General features: G+C 38.1%; 2 protein-coding genes across 5 annotated transcripts in view; one reads left to right on the top strand and one right to left on the bottom strand.

Annotated features, from left to right (window-relative positions):
• Positions 1 to 26333, top strand: part of LOC122400222 (flotillin-2) — a 168353-nt gene that overhangs the window by 86481 nt on the left and 55539 nt on the right. The window lies entirely within an intron of this gene.
• LOC122400202 (glucose dehydrogenase [FAD, quinone]-like) lies at positions 8821 to 26309 on the bottom strand. 3 transcript variants are annotated; one of them, XM_043401540.1, is made up of 6 exons: positions 17800 to 17907; positions 14407 to 14837; positions 12650 to 13085; positions 10628 to 11024; positions 10091 to 10361; positions 8821 to 9391 (listed from the first exon to the last, which is right to left on the bottom strand). In XM_043401540.1, the coding sequence occupies exons 2-6, from the start codon at positions 14812 to 14814 to the stop codon at positions 9023 to 9025; spliced, it is 1881 nt and encodes a 626-aa protein (XP_043257475.1). In that variant the 5' UTR covers positions 14815 to 14837; positions 17800 to 17907; the 3' UTR covers positions 8821 to 9022. The 3 variants fall into 3 exon arrangements, with proteins under 3 accessions (XP_043257475.1, XP_043257476.1, XP_043257477.1); XM_043401541.1 differs by lacking the exon at positions 17800 to 17907 and adding an exon at positions 15300 to 15364; XM_043401542.1 differs by lacking the exons at positions 12650 to 13085; positions 14407 to 14837; positions 17800 to 17907 and adding exons at positions 23962 to 24397; positions 25908 to 26309.

The following is a 26333-nucleotide window of genomic DNA, read 5'->3' as shown; positions in this document are numbered from 1 at the left end:
TAGTTTGTTATTTGGAACGTATTAACTAATTTCAAAGAGAACTGTATCGACGCGTTAATTCAAAGTTAGGAAGATATGCAAGAAGATGGCCTCCTCAAAGGTTCCGACTAACCCTGTAAATCATTATTACATTAGACATTCTACATCTTCACCAGTTCCTTTCTCTACTGTCGTTTCATCCACCGAATCCTAGCTAGTTTATTTTGAAACAAGGCATCGTTCAGCCACCAATGGCTGTCGCTCCATTTCATCGCAATCACTACACGTCGAGTCATCGCGTGTTACAAAACGTCTTCACCAAACCCCATCCGTGGTGTGCTAACTTCTGTTAGCTAGTCCTATCCGTTGCGTAAACAATTCTCCGGTTCTATACAAATAAACTGGTTCTTCGAGGAAATGTTGATACGAGGAAAGAAAACACTCCGTTCGTCGTACACCGCACTTTCGTCGATTCTCGCGTTGGGCGATTCACTGATAGCTCGATTAAGTTTCACTCGGTGTGCAGAATCCGGGGGATCCATTTATCCGAGAAAACAGAGTCGCACGTGCGACAAATTCCCTAGGAACCGCACCTAGGAGTCGAGGGATGGAACGGTGGGCCAGTTTCACCTGAAATTCCGTGCGAAATGGAACAGCGCGCGATTGTGGACGGTGTCACTGGCTGGTGGTAGACAATTCGAAGACATTTGGGTGGCTGGAGATACGGGCTCCTCTCGGTGGAACACGGCACAAAGAAAGAACTCATCCGGGGCAGCTGTGCGACACTGGTCTGCGTGAAAGCTGCTGCCCGATGCTCGCCATACGAACGTTCGTTTATTCTATCTGTGTGATTCGTCTTGTCAAGAGCCGCGTCTGTGGCCGCGGTTATACTAGCCACGCTAATTAAAGAGACCGTGGCTTGTGGTGGTGAGAACGTTCGCTTTCTTTTGGAGAAAGAGCCGCGATCCGACGTCATCCAGTCAGTGAACCACACGAGCCTGCTGTACACGTCATGCGAATTGAAGCCAGACCGCGTTGGGAACATAAACTTAGTCATCGCACGGAGTCAGGGCAGCGTTAAAGACGCGATGCACACTGTGACGAGCAATCTAGCTGGTCAGAAGTCAATTTTGGAACCTTAATTTTGTTTGAAAGCGACTATAAAAGAGTTGGAACGACGAGAAACGACGATCATAAACGCTGTTTACGACGATTGATTTTACCGGGAAACGTGCTCCTAATTTCTGGGTAGAACGTTGTAAAAAACAATCGAAATCGAAATCGAAACATACCTCGAACGATGAGTCGTAGATGGTCACCCTTCCGTATTCGAAGTACTAATGATTAGCTCTTGATGCGTTAATTATATTTCTTCACGATTATCTCGGTACGTTATCGCGGTTGTAAATTCATGTAGTTTGATAATATCGAATGTTTTAGAATTATACGAAACGCGAGATGATTATCAGACGTTATTGATTAGTTTTTTACGTTCAAAGATCCACGTCCCATGTATCGATCTGGATAACAATCCGTACACTTGTAATTAGTACGATAACTTCGTGATAAACAAAACGGGAAGTGTTTTGTACCGTTAATAACATTTGTTTACGTTTAAAGCGGTTATAAATTCTTTACTTTTATCAGTGTATCGCGATAGAAATCAATAATAGGATCGATACCGAGAATTCGAATTTAGGGATAACTTAATTCTTCATGTTTTATTGTCTCGATAACCTTTGATATCGTTATTGATAATCCCTTTGTTCCGGTTTGCAATAGTTTCGAAATAGCTCGCAAACAATTTCGTTCCTAAATGTATAATGTATTGAAGGACCTGCTGTTAAAGTGAGAATTGATTTTTTATTAAACCAAAGGGATGTTTCGATAACGTTAATTCGTTAATAAGTCACCGACTTGTTTAGATAATTTTGGACAAAATAAATTAAATACCAAACTATTATCAAAATTGATATTTTTTATAAGTCGTATTAAAAAATATTTCACAAAATAAATGAAATATTTTTGCGCGAGTTACGACGTCTCCTATAAACACTATCATCAACAATAGACTTCTATAAACTATTCAGCGAAATATAATAACGCAAAATAGAATTAGAAAGATTCAAAATATTACGTGTATTCAACTCGTAACTTAAAAATCGCGTGATATTTAAATAAGTTTCAATATCAACAATAATATTCATTTTATTATCTTCTAAACATTGGTACTCAATGAGTTGCATATTTTATATTATAGACAAACTTCAATTTTCGTCGTGTTCTTATTAATATCAGACTAGATACGATGTTTATCTGTTCCATGCCTGAGAATCGTGGTCGACTTTTATTAATCGAGCACGTACCAAATATGTACACATTCGAACTTTGCACTTTCCTTTTTAACACTAGAACTACCGAACCAGTCAAAATGATCCATTCATAATTTCTAATAAAACTTGTAAAAAATTTAATAAATTTAATTTTCTATAAGAGAATATATATATAAACACTTATTTCCATTGCATTATATATTTCTTCGCGTATACAAATGAACACACTATAATTGTCGGTAGTTCTAGTGTTAAACCATGCACATCGAACCGTGATTTCGTGAATTTTTATTTCTATCGTTTTCTTCGTGATCAGCCCCCCGATTATCGAACCTGATCGCTATGGTCGGACGAAACGGTCAAAGGTTAGCTCTTACCTGGCCCGCAGATATTTTTCACCCTGTTTCACCACATTTTTCTCGCGATTGTTTTCTTTTTTTTCAATTCATCGCCGTCGGTTCGATCGTCCGCTCGTTCAAGTTTACACCGATCACATACTTTCTTCCGCCTTTCGAATCTGCTGAACGTTTCGCGGGCACAATGTTCTCTGGCGGCGGCGAACCATGAACGCGTCGAAGAAGAAAGGATCCGGGGGAGCGGAGATTTTTTACCGGACGATGAGCCGTTTGGAATCTCCTCTCGACTACTTCGTCTGGTTCGGCTAGTAAAAAAATAAAGATAACACGAGGACGGGCCGAAAAAGGAGCGAGACGCCCAGGGAACGAACCGGAGGCGGACGATTCGCCGGAAAGAGGCGAGTTTCCGGCTGACGCGACTCGAGCAACGAGAATCACTGAATTGCGCCGATGTGCCCCACGGTTTCACTCGCGCCAACCTCACAGAAAGTGGAACCTTAATTGACCGGGCCACGGCCATTGCGATAGAAAATGCGTATCAGATCATTTCATAAGACTTCTACGAATTATTTCCCCCCTTTCATTCACCTATACTTCATTCAAAATACATCTTTCCAAATCAAAAGAACTTCCCACCTCTTCGTCAAGGTTAACTTGCTTACTAAAATATTTTTATCAATTCACGTTCTCCAGAATCATATTTACTGTTCAGGTAAATATTTTGGTTAACTTTTTAAATTTTTTAGCCCTTAACAACCTGGTACTTCATTTTCTTTAATTTCAGATGTATATTGTTTGATACATCTAGGCACACCTAACAGTTACAAATGACTTGAAAACATTATAAAATTTCGTAAAACATTAACTGATAGAACGAGGCTTGGTAGATTATCGGTAGTCGATGTGTTTTTAAAAAAACTGTTATATGAGAACCAAGTATGGGTGCCTTTTGTGCTCCCCCCAGAATTGCAATCCTTTAGAAACGATTCGCGCAACATGATTTTGAAACGACGGGGTCTACATTCAACTGTGGAAAAAAAAAGCAATTGCGCGAAACGACGTACAAGATAAAATGGCTAAAGTGACTAATAGTTCGCCAACGCTTCAAAGTCAGATCCTATTGATACATAATTTACTCTCTCTCTCGTAAGAGGATGAAATATAACTGGAACAAGGAATAGAAATCTGCTACTCCGCCACGCCGACTAACAATCAGATATCATTGCTATAAAAATAATGCCTCACGCGAAAGACCCCGAGTCGCGATCTCGCGGAATCAGGTTTAGCCACGCAAGACTTATTCGCCTCCATCTTTTCAACAAAATTATCTGTCTGAAACGTGGTTTGTGCAATATCCATCTATGAATCATCTCGTTCGTCGTTGTTGCAAATACTCCGCCAAAGAACTACCCGTGGTGGTAAATTTTTTCTATTGTTTTTAATTCCATTCACTGCTTTCTTTCGCGGGATGCTGAATGGCAGAACAATAGTATAAGAAACCATCTATTTATTAATTAAAAACAATTTTCAGTAGCTACTTGCTTCATTACTGTTAATTTATTGGACAGCTGGATGCGTGTTTTCATTAAATTTTGATCAATTTCAATAACAATACAAAAAATAAAATAAAATTTGTGGTGGTGCTTATTTTGAATTTTTTGAAAATTAATTTCTTGAAGCAGTTGTAAAATATTGAACACACGCAACTTGTGGTCTCCCTTTTCGGCCACAAGTTTAGAAATTTTTATGTACACGATTTTTCTCTTTCTAAATTCAGGATTTTCCTCTCCTTTTCATTTCACTGTTCGTTACATTCCACTTGTAAACTGCTTGTGTATCGAAAAGCCTGATTCGATATTCGTAGGAATTATGTTATTCGGAGCTAATAGTGCAGAACGAATGTTCCACATACTTTTAAAGCTCGCTTTATTTACTGTTCAATAAACAGTCTTAAATAGCGTCGGAATTCGGACAAGAGGAAAGTAAACCGAGTTATAACGTAACAATATAATATATTTCGGTTACAGTGTCTTGCAAAACATAGAATTGCAACACACTGGCAATTGGTTGACTGAACGTTTGAGACAGGGTTTGGATTTATTTGAATAAAAAGTTAACCTTCGCGTTAATCGCATTTTCTAAAACCCTAAGACCAAAAACATTGTCGACAAATGTCATGGTACTGCATTTGTTGCAGTATTATATTTCTTTCAAAACTTGCCATGAAATTTGTATATCAATCTATATGCTTCTGTTCTATTTTCTTGATTGAAATAATTAAATAATTTGAACCAGTAACGAATCCTACGATCAACGATATTGTTTGCAAATATCAGATCACGACGAGATGTACTAAAGCGTGTAATAGCGTGCGTGGGCGCGCAAATCGAACATTTTCTTTGATCGATCGTAACACTGAAACTAAAGAATATAGAACACATTCTCGTACGACGTATTTCATTTATTTTAGCGTGTCAAGTTAAGCATTTTATAAATAAAAATTCTTCAACGATTCAAGAATAATTTCCATCCGGTGCAAATAGATCTTTTTAAATTCGTACAATTACAAAGTAAAATTTAATATTTTAGAACTCCGCCTTTGTTCGTTAAAATATTCCACGCAGGGTTGCGCGAACCATAAAATACGAAAATATGAAAATTAATCGCTCGATCGCCGTCGATCGTAAAACTATTACCACTTGAACGCGGGTTTCACCAAAAAAGAAGAAACATATTAAATCGCGCGCAATTACCTGAACATCTTTTTGCAGCGATTAGAATACACGAGCCACCGCTTAAGAAATCCTGCATAACAATATCCATATTATCGCCCGAACTTTTACCTCGAGTTTCACTTATGTCAGCACCATTTTTCTTTTTTTTTTCTTTTTAACGCGTACCCTCGAAACGATTTACTTCGTTAATTAATCGGGACTCGCACTGACACAATAAACGGATCGCGAAATTCCTTTTACTTTTGCGTTAGGCCAGATCGATGATCTCAGCGGTGCCGATATCGGAAACGGACTTTTACTCGCGATATGTATCGATACTCGACGGCTCCGACGTAGCATAAATTAGCAACGCCGCGGCGGAGACTGCATTTTAGCTTACAATACCGGTCACGAAACCGCGCGGCGAGTATGTGAAACAGAAACGCGAAATATCTGGCTGGCCCAAACGAAAACGGAAGATAACGAGGAACGAAACCGCGGGGCCCCCGTTCGTTTCGGCGTTACCTCGCGTCTTACCTTCCACCGCGGTAACAATCCACTCTTATTATATAATTACAACGCTGGTCTCTTTCTCTCGGACACCACACGGTTACCCGGCCAGCAACTTATGCTAGTTTAACCGGGGAAGTGAAGCATATCGCGGTTCACATTTCGGATATATGTATGTAGCGGAGCACCGCTCGACTGGTGGAAGAAAGTCTCTTGGCATTAAGGCAATCATGTCCAAACGAAGCTCAGAAGCTTGGACACCTTCCTCCAGGATGGTTCTCTCTTTTAACCCTTTCGTTTCGTCTCGGGTTTTATTCCTTTTTTGGGGTCCCGTGGAAGAGATGGAAAAGGAAAGGAGAGGGGAGAGCGTTTCGTCACGGGTTTGCTAACGAACTCGTCGGTAAAGCATCCTAGCAGCCCTTGCCTTACGTGCTGAGATATTGGGAGACCTCGGTCGTACCTGGGAAATATTTTAATAGGATATTCTAGAGGCCAAAATAAGACTAAAATCAAGAATACTAATTTGTTGATCGAGGCTTCGTTAAAAAGTTATTAACGTCTAAAGTTCCGCCTGTAAAGCAGCTGCGTACGCGAGACAGTGGTTCTCACTCAGCATGAGAAACTCTACTTAGTGACGTATCGACAACCTCACAGATTTAAACGTCAATAACTTTTTAACGAAGCCTCAATCAACAAATTGGTATTCTTGATTTTCGTCTTATTTTTGCCTCCAAAATCTCCCACTAAATTTTATATGTCGGATAATTGAACTATATCTACATATGAAGTGATAAAAACGAGGAACATGAGGATTTACCAAAAAGGATTGACCAAAAATGATTGTAAATAACCCTCGCAACGGGAAATCATTTTTCCAGAACGATTTGAAATTTTTTACTTTGGTCGAAAAATTTGGGCACACCCCCTGTCGATTTTTCTTACAAATTCGTTTTTGATTTTTAATAATTTTGTTTGACGCTCTACAAAAAAGTTGTTTAATACTTTTTTGTAGGTATCCATGAGGTCTAGTTCAGAAAAAAATTTCAATGTAATATATTCGCTATTATTGGGGTTATGGCTGTTTGAAAATTGGACCATTTTTATGGGGTTTTGCTCACTTTACAGGGTTAAGGAGCAACTTTTCGAATATTTTTGGAGTTTCTACATATTCTTCATCAAAATACGCGTTGTCTGCGTTTTGAAACATTAAAATCGTCCAATCCGTTCAGGAGATATGATATTTCAAAGATATAAATGAAATTTCAGGGAAGCATTTCTGGCTTCACATTAGATTTTCGGTAAAGAATTTTTTTCTCGTAAGCGGGTAGGATTTCTGGGGTATTTCTATTGACCAAAAATAATTGTCATTGACCCCCGCGACGAAAAATAATTTTTTCAGAACGATTTGAAATTTTTTACTTTGGTCGAAAAATTTAGGCAATAGTGTCGATTTTTCTTAAAAATTAGTTTTTGATTTTTAACAATTTTGTTTGCCTCTCTATAGAAAAGTTGTTTAATACTTTTTTGTAGGTATCCATGAGGTCTAGTTCAGAAAAAAATTTCAATGTAATATATTCGCTATTATTGGGGTTATGGCTGTTTGAAAATTGGACCATTTTTATGGGGTTTTGCTCACTTTACAGGGTTAAGGAGTAACTTTTCGAATATTTTTGGAGTTTCTACATATTCTTCATCAAAATACGCGTTGTCTGCGTTTTGAAACATTAAAATCGTCCAATCCGTTCTGGAGATACGATATTTTAAAGATATAAATGAAATTTCAGGGAACTATTTCTGGCTTCGCATTATATTTTCGGTTAGTAATTTTTCTTGAAAGCGGGTAGGATTTCTGGGGTATTTCTATTGACCAAAAATAATTGTCATTGACCCCCGCGACGAAAAATAATTTTTTCAGAACGATTTGAAATTTTTTACTTTGGTCGAAAAATTTAGGCAATAGTGTCGATTTTTCTTAAAAATTAGTTTTTGATTTTTAACAATTTTGTTTGCCTCTCTATAGAAAAGTTGTTTAATACTTTTTTGTAGGTATCCATGAGGTCTAGTTCAGAAAAAAATTTCAATGTAATATATTCGCTATTATTGGGGTTATGGCTGTTTGAAAATTGGACCATTTTTATGGGGTTTTGCTCACTTTACAGGGTTAAGGAGTAACTTTTCGAATATTTTTGGAGTTTCTACATATTCTTCATCAAAATACGCGTTGTCTGCGTTTTGAAACATTAAAATCGTCCAATCCGTTCTGGAGATACGATATTTTAAAGATATAAATGAAATTTCAGGGAACTATTTCTGGCTTCGCATTATATTTTCGGTTAGTAATTTTTTTCTTGAAAGCGGGTACGATTTCGGGGGTATTTCTATTGACCAAAAATGATTGTAATTGACCCCTGGAACCAAAAATAATTTTTTTAGAACGATTGGAAACTTTTTAATTTTGTCGAAAAATTTCACACTTTTTCGAATTTTTTTCTCGAAAATGCGTAGGATTTTGGGGGTATATTTACGCACGAAAAATGATTGTAATTGGCCCTCGCAACCGAAAATAATTTTTTCAGAACGATTTGAAATTTTTTACTTTCATCAAAAAATTTAACTACCTTATATTATAGTTATTCGGATAATCAGGTGCCGGATAATCCGAACGCTACTGTACCAGTTTTCTCGATTTCCCCATAAACCATTCCTGGGATATAAAGCGATATAGAAGCGATAGAAGCGCTATGAAGCGATATCTGAAGAAAAAAATATAGCATTCCATTTAAGAAAATTAGATTGATCTTCAGATCTCCTCTACCATTCCAAAATTTCGGTCAGAAGCGCCTAAATACAGGCAACCTGGCAGCTATCTATGCGCGCATGGCAGGCCAAGTCGAAAGGCGTTCAGGAACGAATAAACGAGACATTATATCATTATAATTTTGTATTATCTTGAAAAATTCAGTTACACAGTCGAAATTTGATGCAGAGCATTTATAAGATTATTTATATTTTCTAAAGTTTTGGAAAACGTCAAAATTATTGTTATTTTAATATCAGAATTGCCATTGTTATTACTACGATTCTTATCTACTTTCTCGTTGTCTTATCTCGTTCAAAAGGTGGAAAAGCCTTATTTATAGTCCTTCAAGTCTTCCTTGATCATGTCAGCAGCCTTTTCAGCGATCATGATCGTCGGTGCGTTCGTGTTCCCCGAAACGAGCTTCGGCATGATCGAAGTGTCGATCACTCGTAGTTTATCAACTCCGTAAAGCCTTAGCCTGGGATCGACCACAGCCATTGTGTCGTTCTTGGGTCCCATTTTGCACGTCCCGGATGGATGATAAATCGTCATCGTGTACATCCTAGCTAGACATCGCCAATAGTCATCCGACGCACACTGGTGCTTCGAACTACACTGTGGGTCGCATCTTAGTCGAGCGTTCAGTTTCTTCAACGTTGGGGTGTTCCTCATTTCGTGAACAATTTTCGCGCCTTCTACCTGAATTGATTAAAATTTCATTGCGTTTTCAAACATCCTTCAACATGCAATTTCCTAGAAATTCTTTGAAGAATCAATTCCAAGATCTTTCACGCGTTTGAACACCAGATTTACGGGCATTGATCGCACGTATATTTATTGATATTTTTCATGTTGAGGATTACCTTAAAATACGATTTTTCTTTTAATTAGAATATGTATTCATGCCATCAAATTCAACATAAGTTATTAAAAAATAATATTTACGTGTTCTGCAATTTTAAATATGGAATCTGACATCCGTCAAATTGACGGCTTTCGTAAATCTAGTGTTAATTAATTCGTTATGCCAACAAAAAGACAGAAACAACATTCGAGTTAGATTCTAGTTAATTAAACGAATAAATTGAATTTATTCGGTGAACAACAAATATCTCAGCAAACATGTGTCAATGATTATCAATGTCTGTAATTCGGATAGTCTATATTTTCTAATTTGGACAATATTGCAATAGCTGTCGAATAAATTTTTTCATTTCTGTCGAACAGTCAGCAGTCGTAATTAGGATAGCTTTTGATTAAAATAATTCTATGCAATCTTAAAAGTGAATGTGATTAATATGTTAGCTATAAATTTAATCAATTTACGTGACGCATACGCTACTTCGAATATCTTCTCCGTATCTTTCTATAATTATTTAATTAGTCGGATTATTTTACCAAGATATCGAGATCATGGGGATCGTCGAAGTAATTAGGAACGATGGCCGGATATTCTTGCGGATCCTTCGAGCGTAGCTTGATGTATCCTCTGCTTCGAGGTCTTAGATTGAGCGGTATGATCCAATACGAATAGTGAGTCAGGAGTTCTACACATGAAGGTTCAGTTCTATTCATACTCCGATACGCCTCGGGACAACCGTGCGGAATATCACCAGCGGGCGAGAGGAAAATCTGTATGTCAGGATAATCCGCCGACTTGTTTGCGTATCTGAAAGCAATATTTATTCAGTATGAAATCTCAGCGTGAACGTTTATTAGCACTAGAACTACCGGAAGTGGTCAAAATGGCTCGTAATTTCTGATAAAAATTGTACAAACATTACTCGACTGGATTTTTGAAAATTCACCCTAGTTTCCTGTAAGGGAATGAATAAACATTTATTTCCCCAAGTTTTTTCATTTGCTTGATACAAATAAATACACTACTATGGTGTACGAATGACGAACGATAAATGTTACGTGGAAAGTACTCACTTGGTATTAAAAAAAGCCGTGTTCTCCGATATCATCAACGAGTACAGAGGTCCATCTCGATTTAAAAAGAAATCGGAAACCGATGGCAGGTCGAAAGCTTCCGGCAAAAGGTATGTGAATGGTTTCGAGCCACTGTAATCCGCAGGAGCATCCACGAAGTAAGTCATATCACCTATCCCAGCGTGGTCCTGAAGATTTTTACCCACCCCTGGTGAATCGTGGACCACGGGGATCCCCATTTCTGTCAGATGATCCTTAGGACCGATTCCTGACAACATCAACAGTTGCGGCGATTGCACAGCGCCAGCCGATAGAATGACCTCGCGATTGGCCTTAACCTCGAAGAGACGTCCATCCACGCGGAATCGCACACCGTACGCGGTCTTTGACTTTCCATCTGTGAATTGAAAAGATGAAACAAATAATAGATCGAAGTTTTATTGCAGTTCGATCGAACAGAAGTAAACGTAAACGTCCAAGTTCGCGGTTGTAGTCCTTTTGCAGCCTCTGTTTTGCAAATTTTTATCCACTGGACATCGAATTCTTGCGTTAGGCGCGTCGTCGTTTTATGGGAATAGTTAAAAAATTGCGAGAAAAGATAATATGTAGGGTGTGCCTAACTACAGTCGTCCCTCGTTAATGTTCGCGAACGATATCGAGGGAGGTTACTATTCCAAGAATAATCGACTCGTATCTCTGTTAGGCTTGATCACGTTGCAGATGAGAACGAGTGAAATAGAAAGAACTGCTCAACGCTTGTTTATTCGACATATTCCAAGATCGTTCGGTAATCAAAGTACCTACATAGTTTTTTTACAAATTGCACGACTCACAGTGGGGCCATTGCATGCCAAACGCGGCTAAATGTGGTTTTATACAAACATACCCACAATGAAATAATGATTCACTAATAGTTAATGGGACACATGGGCCATGATTTAGTGTGATTTTTTTTATCATTTGTCGATTTTTGATACGACTACATGATTTTGAAACGTTCAATCTTAAAATCATCGTTTATTGTTGCTTTGATTCTTCAAAGTAAATGATGAGTAATTGAATTAAATGTACTTAGTACGTATTTAAATTGCACCAAAGTACACTTTTATATCTCCAACATTTTTTGAGTTATCACTAATTGAACATGTTCAGTTGATCATCTTTATATTTTTCGCAGTAGCAGCTAGTAGCAGCTAATTTTTTTTAAAAAAAAAAGGTAAGGCTTCACTCTACAAAAAGCAACTAAAACGAACACTGAATCACACTGCATTCATTATTAAAAAATAAAATGAAAACTGAACATGTTCAATTAGTTATAACTCAAAAAATGTTGGAGATATAAAAGTGTACTTTGGTGTAATTTAAATACGTACTAAGTACATTTAATTCAATTACTCATCATTTACTTTGAAGAATCAAAGCAACAATAAACGATGATTTTAAGATTGAACGTTTCAAAATCATGTAGTCGTATCAAAAATCGACAAATGACAAAAAAAATCACACTAAATAATGGCCCATGTGTCCCATTATTTCATTGTGGGTATATTTGTATAAAACCACTTTTTGCCGCGTGTGGCATGCAATGGCCCCACTGTGCGACTGTCGTATGGCAACTCAACCTTAAAATTGAAAAGGCTGATTTGTGAATAACGTTAGACCTTGTAAGATATTCACCAGAGGTCATCAGACCATTATTTTCTATCACATCTTTTTAACCCATTCGACATTCGCTTATTAAGTATTTCTTTTTCCTCATTTTTAAACTTTGCACGTTTTCGAGGAAGTTTGATCAAGCTTATGAACATTTAACAACCAGATTTACAACGTTTACTCCGTTAATGCAGTTTCTGGTATTGGTGGGGGTGGCGCCGCGAACAATATCGAGGGAAAAAGTAGCGAACGTTAGCGAGGGTCTTCTGTGTTTCGTCGCGAAAGGATTATTTTTTTCATAGAATCAATTATGAAGATACTTTGTTATTGGAAGGATTACAGTGATAGTAACGAATGAAAGTAGCTTGCCTGTGCGCACCAAAATCTTTTCCACGAACGTGAGAATACTGACGTGCAGATTCTTCCTCTTGGAAGCCGATCGAAGGAAACCCTTTGCGGTGCTGCAACGCAGTCCATCCCTCAACGTGGCATATGTGGGTGTAATTCCGGTTTGAATGGGTCCGTTCGGATCGTTCACTTCGTAACCTATCTCCTGGCCTGCTTTTATCAAGTAGTCGCTTACAGGTGATCTGTATCTAGGAAATTCTACGGTCTGATGACCGCCGGTATGGTGATAAGCAGGATATTGCAATGGGGCGACCCTGATGTCTTCAGACTTTTTGAAATAGGGCAACACGTCTTTGTAACTCCATCCAGGATTACCCATACTCTCCCAAATGTTGTAGTCTTCCTTGTTTCCACGAATGTACATTATCGCATTCAACATGCTGCTTCCCCCGAGAGCCTAGCAAGCATCAAAATACTTCAATAATAATAGTTGATTCGGTTCGTCTTTAATTAAATTTAATCTCGCGAACGATAGTTATCCACTTGTGTCAAAATTGACAAATATACACAACTTTCTCAATAAACTATTAAACCTGAAATAATTAAAATTATTACATATAAACTCGTAAAAGAAATAATAGTACAATTTTGATCAGTTTTTTCTATTATTTGATCAGTTTTTTTAAATCTATATTCAAGTTACACCGCTTTTACAATAAACTATTAAATCTGAAATAATTTAAATTATTACATGTAAACTCGTAAAAGAAATTATAAAATAATAGAACAGATTTATTTTAGATTTAATATTGTGGTTGAAAATATTTAACTTTTGATCAGTTTTTTCTATTATTTGGTCAGTTTTTTAAAATCTATATTAAAGTTACACCGCTGTTACAATAAACTATTAAACATGAAACAATTTTAATTGTTAAATATATCCTCGCAAAGGAAATTACTAAATACTAGAAAAAAATTTATTTTATATTACCGTGGTTGAAAATATTTAATATCGAATAAATTTGCTATTGAAAATGAGTTTAATGCTCGTATGTATACCGGTCGAAAGCTAGTCTATTTTATTACAGCGTCAGTGTAATTGCCTATTGATAAAAAAAATTTGCATTATTAAATATATTCTCGCAAAAGAAATTATTAAATACTAGAAACAAATTTATTTTATATTATCGTGGTTGAAAATATTTAATATTGAATAAATTTTCTATTGAAAATGAGTTTAATGCTCGTATGTATACCGGTCGAAAGCTAGCCTATTTTATTAGAGCGTCAGTGTAATTGCCTATTGATAAAAAAAATTTGAATTATTAAATATATTCTCGCAAAAGAAATTATTAAATACTAGAAACAAATTTATTTTATATTATCGTGGTTGAAAATATTTAATATTGAATAAATTTTCTATTGAAAATGAGTTTAATGCTCGTATGTATACCGGTGGAAAGCTAGTCTATTTTATTAGAGTGTCAGTGTAATTGCCTATTGATAAAAAAAATTTGAATTATTAAATATATCCTCGCAAAGGAAATTACTAAATACTAGAAAAAAATTTATTTTATATTATCGTGATTGAAAATATTTAATATCGAATTTTGCTATTGAAAATCAATTTAATGCTCGTATGTATACCGGTGGAAAGCTAGTCTATTTTATTAGAGCGTCAGTGTGATCGATAAAAAAAATTTATTAAATTATAATTGCCTATTGATAAAAAAAAAAGATAGAAAATTATAATTGTTTTCGAGCCTGATTTACTGTACCTTGCCACGTGGCCATATGCATCTACGATCAGGTGTACCTAAACAGTACTTATCCGAGGGTTCTGTTTTGAAGTTCCAACTGTACGGGCTGACTTGTAGAATCGGATTGAGGGCGGGTATATCCGTTATTTCCGGTTCATCTGGTCCAGCCTCCAACAGAAGTACCGACCAACTACTGTTTTCCGTTAAACGATTAGCTAACACCGATCCAGCCGAGCCAGCCCCGATTATAATAAAGTCATAGCTGCTTTGAATGTCGGATGGAGATATCGGTTTGACTCTGTTCTCGCTATCGACGATATCGGGCCTGTAGATCTGGAAGAGCAACTTCAGAGCGACCACGGAAAGTATCGAAGGCACGAAAGACGACCCCACTCGACGCAGGGTCTGTCTAGCGCTGTCTGGCATTGTTTCTGGTGTTCAACGAATCGCTGTGAACAGTCGAAGACGTAAATTATATTTCTAAAAGAAATTAACACATTGTCCAAAATGAATTTTTCGTCTGTCATATCTGAAGGAACTTGTTTTCCTCGTAAACTTACCCTTTGAACCCTCGAAATCCTAAATATTAGGTCTTTCAGACTTCTATAAGGAAATATGGCGTTATAGAAATAAATCGATGAAATTGAAAGTAACACTTTTATTTTAATTATTAATTTGTGATAAAACTAAGCGTCGAAGTAATTTGGGGAAAAACCATGTGAACTTTCTATCCAATAGTTTGGAACGATGGAAAGGAGCGAGAAAAAAAATTGATGAAAAATGGCCACGATATAAGTTGAGGAGAGAATCACTACGGTCCAGCAGAAGTTCGTTATAAATACTAATGCAACATGTTTTGTCCTAAGAAACCAATTTTAATTGCTTTTATTATGAACGATATATGTACTTACATTTAAAGTCAGAATTCACACTGCCTGTTTGATTCAGTGTGTCGTTACTTTCTGTGTAAAACTCGACAGAGGTGCTGTATACGTATTTATATGAACTGTGTTTGTTACGTAATAAAGATAACAAAGACTGTAATTAACATTTTCTGTAAATACAACTTGATAGATTAAGAGAGTCTCGTCTTTTTGTTTGTCGTGCATATGTGCAAGAAAGGTATTGAATTAGATCTTGATATATTAAAGTGAGGGGGCTGGTAGTTAAAATAAAAACGCCACGATCTACTCCGCAATTATTAAATGTTTATTCGTGGGTGTGGGTGTGTAGCCACACGTAGGTTAATATTACGACGTCTTTAACAGACTGCAATTATGACAACGACGACGTCTTTAACAGACTGAGTGCTTTTCTTCAAACTTTCTTCAATATATACTACTGTGTCCAAAAAGTAAGATGACTTTTCATTTTAAACTTCGTGGCTTTACCCAAACTGATAAACTTTTTTGTGTAGCTTCTTAGCTCTATTACTGTTATCTACTACATATTTCACGTCATTATCTTCAGTTGTTTTTGAGATACGCTTGTTTATCCACAACAGTAAAAATGCATTTGGGGATTTTCATAATGAATATTTTTGTTGACGAAAGAGTTTGCAATTAAGTTTTGTTTGCGGAATGAATATTCTGCTGCGGATACTTTGGAAATGTTGCGAAAAGCCTTCGGCGCCCAGGCTGTGTTGAAAAAACATGTTTATAAGTGGTACAAAGAGTTCCAAGATGGTCGAGAAAGCGTTGAAGACAAAGAGCGCCAAGGATTGTCATCAATGTCTACTGATCAAAGCCATGTCGATGAAATAAAAAAACTAGTGCTACAAAATCGTCGACTGACAATAAGAGACCTTTCAGACACTGTTGGCATTTCAAAAGGGTCAGTGAATACCATTTTGAAAGATGTTTTGGCCTTGAAACGTGTCAAGTCCCGATTGGTACCGAAAGCACTGAATTTGTTCGAAAAAAAGCGTCGTATTAACATCTGTAAAGAGATGATTTCCGACTATTAACCAGTCGTGAAACGCATCATTACGGAAGATGAGACTTGGATCTATGCCTACGACACGGGAACAGCTGACCAATCGAGCGAATATCGTGCTAAAGGTGAAGAAAGACCGAAAAAATCGCGCCAAAGTCGTTCAAAAATCAAAGTCATGTTAACAGTTTTTTTCGATTATCGTGGTGTGGTGCACCATGAATTCCTTCCGCCAGGCCAAACTGTTAATAAGGAATACTATTTCTCAAAAAAAAGGCGAGGTCACCTTTCATACTTGAATCACTTATTCGTCACCTGAACACGCCACGAATCATATTTATCAGTCATATACTTGTATACAAATTTAAAAAAATAGTACCATAATGTGTTTGTTTCAACAAACTCGAACTCACTAAAAGGACAATGTTAAGTCATAGAGGGGTTTACTGACCCAAGAGCGTACAGCATATGCTATACACCGTTGGAAAGGTCTCGCCAAGGCGAATCGACTGATACCATTTTTAACTTCGATATCAGATGGGATAATGTCGAAAAATGACCTCAAAGTTCGAGATTTTGCGGTTTTGAACAAAAGAAACCGGTAGTAAAAGCCCATCCGTCCAGAGGGACCTCGGGTAGGCACCTGAGGAAAAACCGAGGGGTGTAAGCGATACTCTAGCAGATTGGGACGGCAAATGTGCCCCACCACCTTCATTGCAGTGCCGTGTTGGGCCTGCGTTTGTCGCATGGGCCCCGTTCCAAATGCCCAGGGCGAAATCGCCAATGGATCAGTTGTTTTTCATGAACATAATATATTCATGATAGACGATTCGTAGGTATGAGTTGGGAATATGCAGGTTAGTATTCAGTATTCACATCATTATGTTTCGTACAATCAATAAAATGTCACTCCATTCACTATTGTAAGTGACGCATTAGTCTGAATACTAATCTGCACATTCCCAACTTATACCTGCGAATTGTCTACCATGAATATATTATGTTCATGAAAAACAACTGATCCATTGGGGATTTCGCCCTGGGCATTTGGAACGGGGCCCATGCGGCAAACTCAGGCCCAACACGGCACTGAAATGAAGGTGGTGGGGCACATTTGCCGTCCCAATCTGCTAGAGTATCGCTTACACCTCTCGGTTTTTCCTCAGGTGCCTACCCGAGGTCCCTCGGGCCGGATGGGCTTTTACTACCGGTTTCTTTTGTTCAAAACCGCAAAATCTCGAACTTTGAGGCCATTTTTCGACATTATCCCATCTGATATCGAAGTTAAAAATGGTATCAGTCGATTCGCCTTGGCAAGACCTTTCCAACGGTGTATAGCATATGCTGTACGCTCTTGGGTCAGTAAACCCCTCTATGACTTAACATTGTCCTTTGATTGTTAATTATAAAATGTATCGTTTTCGTAATTCACATTTATAACTTCAATTTGAAATCAGTAAAAGAAAAATCTTTACGTACCGTGCATTTGTAAATCTTGAAAAATCGGGAAACCTACGCGATCTCGAGTAGAAGCAGCTAGAAACAACTGAACCCCGGATCACAAAACTTCCGTTTAAGAAGGCAAATGTTCGTAACGAAATAGTACGTTCACGTTTACACAAATGTTTTTCCACTGTTATTGTTCGTTTAAGTGTCTTTATTACGTCATAGAAGCATGATTCATCACGTTTTACAGGTATGATAAACTGCATAATATAATCGTAATTCCTTATTTGACGATACTTCACGTAACAATTTTAACAATAAGACATTAATACAATTACTTTCCATCAATTTTGTGTGAAGGTATAGTTCGGGGCATGATATAGCGAGGTCGTAAACTAAACTCTTGAGGGTTGGGACCGACTCCTGCTGCGGCACTTAGGGTACTTAGGGGTACATGACATCTTGCTTAAGGGTGCCTATGTCCGCAATTGCACTATCTTTTTTCATTTTCTACGTGCATATATTATAAGCAGGTAAATTACGATATTAAAGACTTGAGTAAGACCCTTACCTGTTACGATACCTCTAAAAATGGTTTTCTAAAAAAGGCGACACTAGATAAAACATTTCTGCGTACGGTCCTGACTATGATTTAAGGCCCTTAACTGCTCGTATTTCTGTCAATTCACTTGTTTCGGGAGCTGAAACGTGTAAACTGACACTGTCAGAAACTCGGCGAGGTTTACGATACGGTCGCTTGTGAATATCGCTATTTTTGAGGACAGCTTGTTAGAAAGGACAATGTTAAGTCCTAGAGGGGTTTGAAAAACAACTGATCCATTGGGGATTTCGCCCTGGGCATTTGGAACGGGGCCCATGCGGCAAACGCAGGCCCAACACGGCACTGAAATGAAGGTGGTGGGGCACATTTGCCGTCCCAATCTGCTAGAGTATCGCTTACACCTCTCGGTTTTTCCTCAGGTGCCTACCCGAGGTCCCTCGGGCCGGATGGGCTTTTACTACCGGTTTCTTTTGTTCAAAACCGCAAAATCTCGAACTTTGAGGCCATTTTTCGACATTATCCCATCTGATATCGAAGTTAAAAATGGTATCAGTCGATTCGCCTTGGCGAGACCTTTCCAACGGTGTATAGCATATGCTGTACGCTCTTGGGTCAGTAAACCCCTCTAGGACTTAACATTGTCCTTTGAAAGAACAACTCTACTCGGTGCCGGTTCTAGGGTAAGTGCCAAGAGGTCAAGCTTAGTCCTCTTACCAGAAGGCACCCTTGCCTTCCCCACTCCGTGGCCAGATCCTCAAGGAACAGAGTTCCTATTCTTTAAAGCAAGACAACGCCGGGTCGCTTGCCTTCAATCCTATGACGCCCGATAGCTGCGTGACTTCGAGTCACCAGCCATCGACAGGCATCTGGATTGTGTCCTTGCAACCATCCCTCTTGGGCCCCACGCAGGCTAAGCCCCTATCATAAATCGTTCGAAAACGAAATATCGTCGAGCTAATTGCCCTCGACGTCCCTTAAAAATAAGCCGTCGCTAACAGGCTAATTTCAATTCGCTTGTTAATAGTTACAGCTAAACGAAGAGTCAGGGCCCTAAAGAATCATTACAAAAATTGAAGCAATTAGGAACTCGTACCAGGGCCCTGCTCCATCGTTCTCAATAGCGATTGACGTGTCATAAACCTTCCACCTAGTCGCGCGGTCGATTAACGGTCTTGGTACTATACAACGATGATTTGTTGGCTAGGCGCCCCCGAACTAAACGGGGCAAGGGCAAGGAGAGAAGGCCTACGCGCCGCCTTATTCACGCTACATAGTAGTAGAGTCTCCATGACCACAAGAGATACACTTTCGTTCTATTCATGGCTAGTATTTTGATTGTCCTATTCTACTCTGTTCCTGTACGTTTCGTTCGTGTCCTTTATTACGCGATGGAATTGTAGTCGTGAGCGACTCAGTCAATAATGGAAATGCGTGTGAGAGCAGGCGTCGCTATTAAGCTTCGGCCAATCGGCGTGCCTAGCCATCAAGTCATCGCTGTATAGTACATGGGCACGGTCCCCGGTCGGGTGTTGGGAAATATCCATTCTCGGGGTCCAGTTTGTACCCCGACCAGAGACGTTGGCTGATTGGTCAGTTTCGTTACGCCTCATCGGCAATTTTAGTGTATAAGAAGAGCATCGGAAGACTTTGGCAGATTAACAACAAAATTATAATTGGAAACGTCACTGTATCTCTTGTTGGAATAAATAAACACCAAATACGAGAAGGTGGTCCTTCGAGTTGTATCTAGCCGGCACACCACGTGCAAACTTACAATTTCCGAACGAGCAACACTCGACCACGGAACGAACAGACACTTACTCGAGTTTACGACCTCGCTATATTGTGGCCCGGACTATACTTGTTGGTTTTTCTCTTCCAAAAGAGAAAGTTTTCTTTCCGTGACAAAAACCATCGACGCGTGTGTTGCGTTTCGCGTTTCGAGATACAAGTCAAGAGGGTGCAGCTGTGCCCCTTCCTTGGCTTGTTTAGACAAAATACAAGGGCAAGAGGATACGGGACGAATTTTTCGTCACTAATGTTTCTTTCAAACCGTGCAGACGCGCCTTCCAAATGTTTCTAATAAAGCTTATTGTTAGTTAAAAGTTATTTCGTTCAAATTGTTTTTTTATTCCACCGCCTATTTCCAATGGTACTCTTAGTGAACAAAACAGTAGTATTACCATAGTTATATATTGTCAAATACATTCATATCATAAAATTAATTATTTCATCTTGTCATATATTATATCATATATCTTTCCAATCTTCCTTGATCATATCAGCCCCTTTTTCAGCGATCATGATCGTCGGTGCGTTCGTGTTACCCGTAGAGATTGTCGGCATGATCGAAGCATCGATCACTCGCAGTCTATCGATTCCACGAACCTTTAATCTGTCATCTACCACAGCCAGTGGGTCGATTTCGGGACCCATCTTGCACGTCCCGACTGGATGATAAATCGTCATCGTGTAATTCCTAGCTAGACATCGCCAATAGTCAACCGATGGGCACTCGTACGACGAACATCTTGGATCACACGCCGGTCGAGCGTTCAGTTTCCTCATCGATGGTGTTTTACTCAATTCGTGAACGATTCTCGCACCTTCTAACTGTATTAATTAAAATTTCGTGCGTCTTAAGTATATTGCAACTTCTTTCGTATATTTTGATTGATTTTCATACGCCAGAAAAGGGAACGAAATATTACTGCTCTAGAGTGTCCACGCTAAAGTGTGACAGTCGCGATATTTCAATAACTATTGATAATACGAAAAAATTGTTTGTATGAAAATTGCAGGATAAAATAGAATCTTTATTTTGGCGTAAGCGAAAATTTTGTTTATACCATTAATTTCAAAGATACGATGGTGAAGTTTCGTTTTTTAAATGGAACTATATATATATTTTTGGATCATGCGATAGTGTTTCTCAAGACGAATTCATTAACCTGCAATTTTTTCACCCGATTTTTATTAGTTTTCAAGATATAACGCTTGGAAATTTATTGATTTTCAGCGGATTTATCCTGCAATTTTCATATAAACAATTTTTTTGTGTCATCAATAGTTATTGAAATATTGCGACTTTAGCGTGAACACCCTGTATATTTTACGTTGATTCTAGTAAATGTAAATTTCAGGAGTCGATCGAAGTCATCGAAAGAATAAAAAGTTCTTAGCATGTACTTTCGAACACTTTTTGGCGTCCGTATTAGTATAATAATTTGGGCATTTTTTTATATCTTTCTATGAGTAATTTGATTCGTTTACCCCGACTTCGAGATCGAAGGGATCGCTGAAATAATTGGGAACGATACGCGGTTGATCTATTAGATTCTTCGTTCGCAGCTTGATGTATCCTCTGCTTCGAGGTCTAACAAACGTTGGTATCATTAAGTACGCATTATTGTTCCCAACATTCTCGCAATATTGACTGGATTGTTCGTTGTTCCCGTTGATCGAATTCCAATCGGAAGGGATACAAGCGTGCGGAGAGTCGCCTTGGGCCCCCAGGAAAATCTGTATGTCCGGATAATTCGCCACCTTGTTCGCGAATCTGAAAGTTGAATTTATTCTATAATATTCCAATGTCTCAATATGGATTTTCATCGGGAAAACCTCTACACTAGGGTCAGTTGCCCTAATATGGAATATTCTTTTTTATACACATGTTTCACTTGCTTGCAGAATTTTTATAAAAACTTAAATATTATGAATTCATAGCAAAATTTTATGCTCTTTTGACTGGTAACAATCAAATTTAAAATATAATAACGGTTTAGAAAATGATTACTTTTTTTATTGAGCTCTTCATTTTCTATATTTGGCTCATGGTGCTCGTAATATGGAATACTGTATTTATATTCGAAGAAATAATCGAGCTAACGCAAAGCTCATGCACTTACTTTATTACGTATTATATTAAATCAGAAATCACTTTGAAAAACTCAGACTGCGATATTTTCTTCAATATTCTTTTACGAACACGTGCCCGAATTAGGAATGTACCCATATTAGGGCAACTGATATTATTAAAAATAAGATATTTAATATTTGTTTCTTTAACCGATGATGTCCTTTTGCATCAGATAAATATGGAATTTTATATAAAATGTAAGATGAGAATGACGTAAAAATACGAAACAAAAAAAAAGGAAGGGAAAATTTAATTTTAAAAGAGATTAACGATTCATTGAGGTAATAAATATTTTTTGCAGCAAGCATTTGAGTCTGAACATGATCTATTCACGCAATATCTCTGCCCTATCAGCGAATTTCATTCGGGTGGTCTGCAGGTGTAACGAAAAATATAAAACCTTTATATGTTTAGAATAAAAGTGTTTGCGTCGCATTTGTGGCATAATACTTCACGAAATACTTACTTAGAATAAACGAAAGCCGTAGCCTCGATGTATGCTACCGAATATAGAGGCCCGGTGTGATTTTTGGCAAATTCCATGGCCGATTTCACGTTTACGTTTTCTTGTTCGATGTATGTGAATGATTTCGAACCTCTATAACTCGCAGGTGGATCCACGTAATAAGTCATACCACCTATCCCAGCGTGATCCTGAAGGTTTTGACCCACCCCTGGTGAATCGTGGACCACGGGGATCCCCATTTCTTCCAAATGATCCTTAGGACCGATCCCGGACAGCATCAACAGCTGCGGCGATTGTATAGCGCCAGCCGATAGAATGATTTCGCGATTAGCCTTCACCTTGTGGAGGCGTCCCCTCACGCGGAATTGCACACCGTACGCGGTCTTTGACTTTCCATCTGTGAATTGAAAAGATGAAACAAATAATAGACCGAAGTTTTATTACAGTTCGATCGAACAGAAGTAAACGCAAACGTCCAAGTTCGCGGTTGTAGTCCTTTTGCAGCCTCTGTTTTGCAAATTTTTATCCACTGGACTTCGAATTCTTGCGTTAGGCGCGTCGTTGTTTTATGGGAATAGTTAAAAAATTGCGAGAAAAGATAATATGTAAGGTGTGCCTAACTACAGTGGTCCCTCGTTAATGTTCGCGAACGTTATCGAGGGAGGTTACTATTCCAAGAATAATCGACTCGTATCTCTGTTAGGCTTGATCACGTTGCAGATGAAAACGAGTGAAATAGAAAGAACTGCTCAACGTTTGTTTATTCTACATATTCCAAGATTGTTCAGTAATCAAAGTACCTACATAGTTTTTTTACAAATTGCATGACTGTCGTATGGCAACTCAACTTTAAAATTGCAAAGGCTGATTGGTGAACAACGTTAGACCTTGTAACATACTCACCAGAGGTCATCAGTCCATTATTTTCTATCACATCTTTTTAACCCATTCAACATTCGCTTATTAAGTATTTCTTTTTCCTCATTTTTAAATTTTGCACGTTTTCGAGGAAGTTCGGTTAAGCTTATAAACATTTAACAATCAGGTTTACAACGTTTGCCCCGATGATGCAGTTTCTGGTATTGGTGGGGGTGGCTCCGCGAACAATATCGAGGGAAAAAGTAGCAAACGTTAGCGAGGGTCTACAGTGTTTCGTCGCGAAAGGATTATTTTTTTCATAGAATCAATTACGAAGATAATTTATTACTGGAAGGATTACAGTGATAGTAACGAATGAAAGTAGCTTGCCTGTGCGCACCAAAATCTTTTCCACGAACGAGTGAATACTGACGTGCAGATTCTTCCTCTTGGAAGCCGATCGAAGGAAAGCTTTTGCAGTGCTGCAACGCAGCCCATTCCTCACCGTGGCGTATAAGAATGAGAAGCCGGTCTGTTCGGGTCCGTTGTAATCCACTATGTCGTAACCGATTTCCGTGCCTGCTTTTACCATGTAATCGGTTATAGGTGTACGATACCTAAAAAATTCCACGGTCAGGTCTCCACCGGTTTGATGGTACGGAGAATTTTGAAGTTCGTTGACCCGTATGTCTTCGGATTTCTTGAAATAGGGTAACACGCTCTTGTAATCCCACCCTGGATTCCCCAAACTCGCCCAGTGGTTGTAGTCTTCCTTGTTGCCACGAACGTACTGCATCCCGTTCAACACGCTGCTTCCCCCGAGAACCTACGAAATTTTTATCGAACACTTTGTTATTTTGTTCTTATTGGAAAACTTTGTCTGCCACTGGGGGAAGTTTCCTTGTTATTTAAAAAAATTAGTCATTTTTATTGCTCCTGCAGAAATAGCTACACCTAAGTCATTGGTAGTTAATGAGTTTCCTTGTTATTTAAAAAAATTAGTCATTTTTATTGCTCTTGTAGAAGTAGGTACACCTAAGTCATTGATAATTAGTAAGTTTCCTTGTTATTTTAAAAGATTAGCCATTTTTATTGCTTCTGCAGAAATAGCTACACCTAAGTCATTGGTAGTTAATCAGTTTCCTTGTTATTTAAAAAAATTAGTCATTTGTATTGCTCCTGCAGAAATAGCTACACCTAAGTCATTGGTAGTTAATGAGTTTCCTTGTTATTTAAAAAAAATAGTCATTTTTATTGCTCTTGTAGAAGTAGGTACACCTAAGTCATTGGTAGTTAATCAGTTTCCTTGTTATTTAAAAAAATTAGTCATTTGTATTGCTCCTGCAGAAATAGCTACACCTAAGTCATTGGTAGTTAATGAGTTTCCTTGTTATTTAAAAAAATTAGTCATTTGTATTGCTCCTGCAGAAATAGCTACACCTAAGTCATTGGTAGTTAATGAGTTTCCTTGTTATTTAAAAAAATTAGTCATTTGTATTGCTTCTGCAGAAATAGATAACCTGAGGACCTAAGTCATTGGTAATTCTAGTTTTAATAGGTCTCTAATTCTGGCAGAGTCTAGTGGGGAATCACGTTACTATTTCTTTTTATTGTACCGAGTAGTTACCCCTCAGCAGGCCAACTCTGGGTCGCATTTAATCTCCACTTTATATGAGACTCAATAGTCGTAATTTTTGTATGTAAATTTGTTTACAATAGAATAAATATATATATTTTTTTCAAACTAAAAAAACCCGTTCTTATCAGTAATCAGTACATAGAGCGCGTGGGACCCACTTCAGATCAATCATTAAGAAAAGTTCATATAAACGTGTGTCTCGTTTGAATATGTTTTCAAATTATAGCGAGTTTCTTCTTGCATACCTGACTATACCTTCAGAATAGGCATTCCGTGCGACTAAAAATAAACCTAGAATGATCCTACCATTGGCTGTATCTTACTCTCTCTATTTGTCAAGGTATTATTTATAATAATAATCCCATACTCGATCTTCGTATCTACCATTTGTTGACTAGACAAATTTCCCATTTTCAAACACGGCTTTCAATAATCTGTCACCTGGTACTCTAAGCACAGGAAATATTTACAGAATTAAAATATAAGATCCAACGTCGGATACTGGGCATAGTCTTCCGAAACAATTCTTCCAACTCGCTATAACTCGAAAACAATGTCGAATAAGACACACGTTTGTCTGACTTTTTGTTATTGTTTTCTTGCGTCGAATCTCTGAAGTGGGTCCCAATAGACTCACGGTTGATCTTTTGTGCCATGAGCGAAGGTAGATCGAGGGTTGATAAGGGTTCTATCGTACTTTGCCTCGCGGCCACACGCATTCGTGATTCTGAAATGCCTGGCAATAGTCCTTCGAGGGTTCGGTCCTGAATTGCCAGTCGTACTTGATGTTGCCCTGTACAACCGAAATCATGGCAGGTACGTCGGATATTTCTGGTTCGTCTGGACCAGCCTCCAAAACAAGCACCGACCATCTACCGTTTTCCGATAAACGATTGGCTATCACCGAGCCGGCCGAACCAGACCCGAGTATAACGAAGTCATAGTTGCTTTGAATCAATCCTGGTGGTATCGGTTTTACTCTGTGCTCGATATCGACGATGTCGGGTCTGTATATGTCGATCAACGACTTCAGAAAGATCACGTAACCCACAATTGCCCAGACGGATCCAGAGCTACCCGCCATCTCTTCGAACGGTCAGTCGATCACTGTGAATGATAAAAA

Source organism: Colletes gigas, unplaced genomic scaffold (genome assembly GCF_013123115.1).
Source record: "Colletes gigas isolate AHSC1104 unplaced genomic scaffold, ASM1312311v1 Colletes_gigas_Sc00016, whole genome shotgun sequence".
Lineage (NCBI taxonomy): Eukaryota > Metazoa > Arthropoda > Insecta > Hymenoptera > Colletidae > Colletes > Colletes gigas.
Note: the sequence above shows the minus strand (reverse complement) of the source record. Positions and strands in the feature narration are given on the sequence as shown.

Excerpts from the sequence above, each read along its gene's own strand:
- LOC122400202 (XM_043401540.1), bottom strand. The coding sequence starts at position 14,814 with ATGCCAGACAGCGCTAGACAGACCCTGCGTCGAGTGGGGTCGTCTTTC. Across the intron at positions 11,025-12,649 it reads AAAGATTTTGGTGCGCACAG|ATGGAAAGTCAAAGACCGCG; the intron begins GCAAGCTACTTT and ends TTCAATTCACAG. Across the intron at positions 10,362-10,627 it reads ACGGCTTTTTTTAATACCAA|ATACGCAAACAAGTCGGCGG; the intron begins GTGAGTACTTTC and ends TATTGCTTTCAG.